The sequence below is a fragment of the Manacus vitellinus genome, unplaced genomic scaffold, assembly GCF_001715985.3.
Source record: "Manacus vitellinus isolate BGI_N305 unplaced genomic scaffold, ASM171598v3 scaffold_132_pilon, whole genome shotgun sequence".
In the NCBI taxonomy this organism is placed as follows: Eukaryota; Metazoa; Chordata; class Aves; order Passeriformes; family Pipridae; genus Manacus; species Manacus vitellinus.
The window spans coordinates 70,654-75,077 of NW_021938965.1; the positions used below are offsets into that span (position 1 = coordinate 70,654).

General features: G+C 50.1%; 1 protein-coding gene across 1 annotated transcript; it reads left to right on the forward strand.

Moving 5' to 3' along the window:
• The first annotated feature begins 5 nt into the window (after positions 1-5).
• LOC115307098 (zinc finger protein 239-like) lies at positions 6-1,652 on the forward strand. Its single transcript, XM_029957982.1, has one exon. It carries the CDS (start codon positions 6-8, stop codon positions 1,008-1,010), a length of 1,005 nt encoding a protein of 334 aa, XP_029813842.1. The 3' UTR covers positions 1,011-1,652.
• Positions 1,653-4,424: the final 2,772 nt, after the last annotated feature.

The window sequence follows — 4,424 nt, forward strand, 5'->3', positions numbered from 1 at the left end:
TGAGGATGGAGAGCACGGAGGACAAATGCCCCCCGCAGAACCTGGTGGGAGAGGCTGTTTTGAAGGGCTCCCCGGCGCAGGAAGGCAGCGGGGAGGAAAAAGCCAGGACATCTCCCCGGAGGAGGGGCTCCAAAGCCAGCCCAGGGTGCTCCCAGGAGGAAAGACTCAGCCTGTGCCAGGAAGGCAGCCGGAGCTTGAGCCAGAGCTCCAAGCTGGTGGTCCCTGAGCAGCCTCCCAGCAGGGAGAAGCCCTTCAGGTGCTTGGAATGTGGGAAGAGCTTCAGTCAGAGCTCCAAGCTCCTCACCCATCAGCACATCCACACTGGGGAACGGCCCTACCCGTGTGGGGAATGTGGGAAGAGCTTCAGGAACACTGGCAACCTCCTCATCCACCAGCGCATCCACACTGGGGAACAGCCCTACTCGTGTAGGGAATGTGGGAAGAACTTTAACCAGAGGTCCAACCTTCTCACTCACCAGCGCATCCACACTGGGGAATGTCCTTACACATGTGGGGAATGTGGAAAGAGCTGCAGGACCAGTGGCAACCTCCGCAAACACCAGCGCATCCACACCGGGGAGCGGCCCTACAGGTGTGGGGAATGTGGAAAGAGCTTCACTGACAGCTCCAGCCTCCACATCCACCAACGCATCCACACTGGGGAGAGGCCCTACTCATGTGGGGAGTGTGGGAAGAGCTTCACCAACAGCTCTCACCTCCACGTCCACCAGCGCTCCCACCTCCCCACCCACATTGGGGAACGACCCTACAAGTGCTGGCAATGTGGGGACAGGTTTCAGACCAGCTCAACTCTCCTCGAGCATGAGCGGACGCACACAGATGAGAGGCCCTTCCACTGCACCGACTGCGGGAAGGAGTTCAAACGCAATTCCCACCTTGTCACCCACCGGCGCATCCACACCGAGGAGAGGCCCTACAAGTGTGGGGAGTGTGGGAAGAGCTACACCCAGAGGTCTGGCTTGACCAGACACCAACAGACCCACCAGTAAGGAAGCCCTATTAGTGCCCCGACTGCAGGAAATGCTTTGGCCACTGCTTCCACCCCGAATGAACCCCCTGGTGCTGAGGCAACCCCTGGAGTCCAATGACTGTCAGTCCATCCCTTTCGACCACAAAGGACCAGTCCCCTTTCCCAGGGGCAGGTTCTTCCAACAGAACCCTTCTTGGGGGGTGTGGAGATTCCTGCCTTGGCTGGGGACCCCCCAAGGTCAGTCCTGGAGGTTGAGAGCAGAGGTCTCCCATGAGCGTTGGTCTGGGGGAGTTACATCCATTTGTAATTAAGAATTCTTGCTTTTGTGCCAGCTTTAGTAGAATTGCTTCAACAATTGCTTTAGGGTAGATCACTGCTCTATCTTATCCTGTACTCCTGGTAGTTTTAGTGTTTATATTGTGCAGTAAGTAATTCTGATGAAGATCTTTTGTCTGATCATTTGGTGCCCTAAATAATTCCTTTCTATCGGTAGATCTGATTTGCCATCATTAAAACCTGGGGGACAAAAGTGGTTCAGTCACACCTCTGTAATTCCTCTAAACTGAAAGTGTTGGCATAATCCAAGGCTGAGGTTGGATCCAGCAGCCCCCAGCACCCCACAGGAAGTCGAGAACTCAGGGGGGCCACCCCCCTTTCCCAACCCCCCTGTGCCCAAAGACCCCCATGGGACCATCTGACCCACCAGCCCACCCTTCCTTTTCCACCCTTCTCCCTGTTCCTTCCACTTTTTCATGGTCCCCTCAATCCCCAGTTTCTCCCCCGAAGAGTTATGGGGTCCCAACCCCCACTTTTTGCCCCCTCTCCTGTGTGTTCTGAAGGAGAAAATGAGGCTGCACACACAGAGTTCCATTGTGGGACTTGTCCGCCAACACTTTTCAGTGTCCCCTTTTATTCCTCTTCTCTTGTTAGCAGCACCTGGTGTTTGTCTTTCAGTCCACCAGAAATCCCAGGATCGCCCCAAAGCAGTGCCCTGATCCCACACATACCCCTCGCCTCACGTGCTGGCTGTGTTCAGCCACCAGAGAAAAACACAGGCTGCCATGCAGAGCGTTCCAAGTGGTTTCCACTTGGCCAACAGCACTCTCTGGATGGAAAACACCAGTCAAAGCCAAAGCACTCCTTGTTGATCCTGATTAACTGAATGCAACTGCCTTAACTTGTTTCCACAAAAACTCTCAGGGTTCCTTTGCTTCCAGGAGGCCCCACATGTCCCAATGGCCCCTCGATTCCATGGAGTTCCGAACTGTCTCAGGAATCCTTTGGTTCCATGAGGCCCCGCATATCCCAGTGCCCCCTTGGTTCCATGAGGAGGCACAGTCTCAGAATTCCTTGGCTTCAATGAGGCTGTGTAGTGTCCCAATGGCCCCTTGATTCCAGGAGTTTCCGCAGTGTCCCAATGGCCCCTTGGTTCCACGAGGCCCTGCAGTGTCCTAATGGCCTCTTGATTGCACAAGGTTTTGCAGTGTCCCAGTGTTCCTTTTTTTCCATGAGGTTCCACAGTGTAACAGGGTCCCTTTGGGGCCATAAGGCCTGTAAGGGAGATATTTTGAATTAGATGATCAATGGAGCCTAGAGGCATGAGAAAGAAATTATATTATGATATGAAACCAGCCAGAGTATTGTACAATGTGCTTTTTAGCAAGTCAACTTTATATCCCCTATTATCAGAGCTGAGTTCTTACTTGGTTTTGCTACATACTGCCAGATGGATACATCTACCCTTGAAACACAATTGTAGAGGTCGTCCATAGGGGTGAGAAAGATGATGGAAGATTCTGTGGGCAGGGGTCGCTCGCCCCTTGCCCTACAGCAGGGCACGTGCAGACTGTTGCTATCAGGTGATGAACAGGCGGGGTTTGGCTGTGTCATGGTTTGAGATAGCCCCAAAATCCAATTCCCTAGCTCCATTCCCCCTCCCACATCTCAACCTAATGTGAGATGGGTTTTTCCAGACAAAACACACCAGACTCAAAGTGGGGGAAAGGGAATATATTACAATGACTGTAGAAATAAATACCATATCACATTATACACATGATCACAAACTATCTCTACCATGACATATGTATTTACAATGATCAGATCTCTTCACCCCTCCAAATAAAAGTCCAGGAGGGAAAGAAGGACAGATCCCTTCCAGTCCTTAAGCAGCAGCATCTTCTGAGGCAGCAGTCTGTCTGTCTTCTCCACATGGAGCAGCTGATAGCTGGCTTTCTGCCACCGTTTCTCTGGTCAGCGCCGGTTGCTGCTCTGCGCCCATGGAGAAAACATCTCCCGGCATAACTACAGACACTTAGTCCAGTCTAACACTGTTCCAGGTCTCTGCAATCCCCCCAGCCAGGGCTGGGAGGGGGCCAGAGGCCCCAAGGGGCTCAGAGCCCCTTCCTCGTGGCTCTACAACATGGCCACCTCTCCTCAACAACCAAAACTACAACTCATCTCTTCCGGTGAGCTTGTGATATGTTTACATTTTTTGCAGGAGCGCCCATTGGGCAGAACTTCAAAACTTCCAGGGGTTTCCACCCCTTGGGGTCTACCACTTTCCTTAGCCTCCTGGGGAAAACAAGATCCAAACCACTACAGATCTGGATATCTTGTGCCTATTTTTTGCCCTAGAATCAAAATTATTTACTTGTTTGAGTACTGATGGGAGGAAGAACTGGGAGATTATCTTAAATCTATGTCCTGGTGTTATCCATAATTTTTTTTCTTTTCTGCTCTGGCCTGGTCCTATTTATTACTGTTTGTGCTCAATTTTAATCCATCAGGTTTTGTTCCAAATTTGAAGACCTGAGCCTAATCCAGTACCCTTACGTGTTGGTCAACCACCCTATTGTTTTCTTGCCCATATCCAGAACTCTTAGTTCAGTAGTTTAGCTTGTTCTGTCCATTTTATACCCATTATCTCAATCTCATTCAAAGCTGTTGTTTCACTGACATCTGTCAGCCCCCACAAAACAAAATACAGTCTCCTCTGGGCTGACTTATTCATGTTCAGTTTCTATCCACACTTAAGGAAAACAAGTAGATTTAGTGTGGATGGAGAAAAAGAGTAAGTGTGTTGTGATAGCCGTAAATTATCCATACTATCTGAACCTAAGATTTAACAAGAACATCCTAACATATAAACATGGATGTCTGGCTCTCATTCACTCAAGTGAAATCATCGCTTTTCATCTTACAGGGACCAGAAACTTTGCCATGCATTGAGGTATGGTAGGTTACATCACTAAGATCACAACTCATTCATGCCAAAGAAGTAGCAATACACCTCAGAGATATCACTAACGTGTTTCAAGAGACCTATTCCACCTAGTTCATATCACAGAAGCACTTAAGCACAAAGACACTAAGGGATCAACAGCAATCTACTCCAGCTTCCAGCCTAAGCCATAATATCCTGACACATATT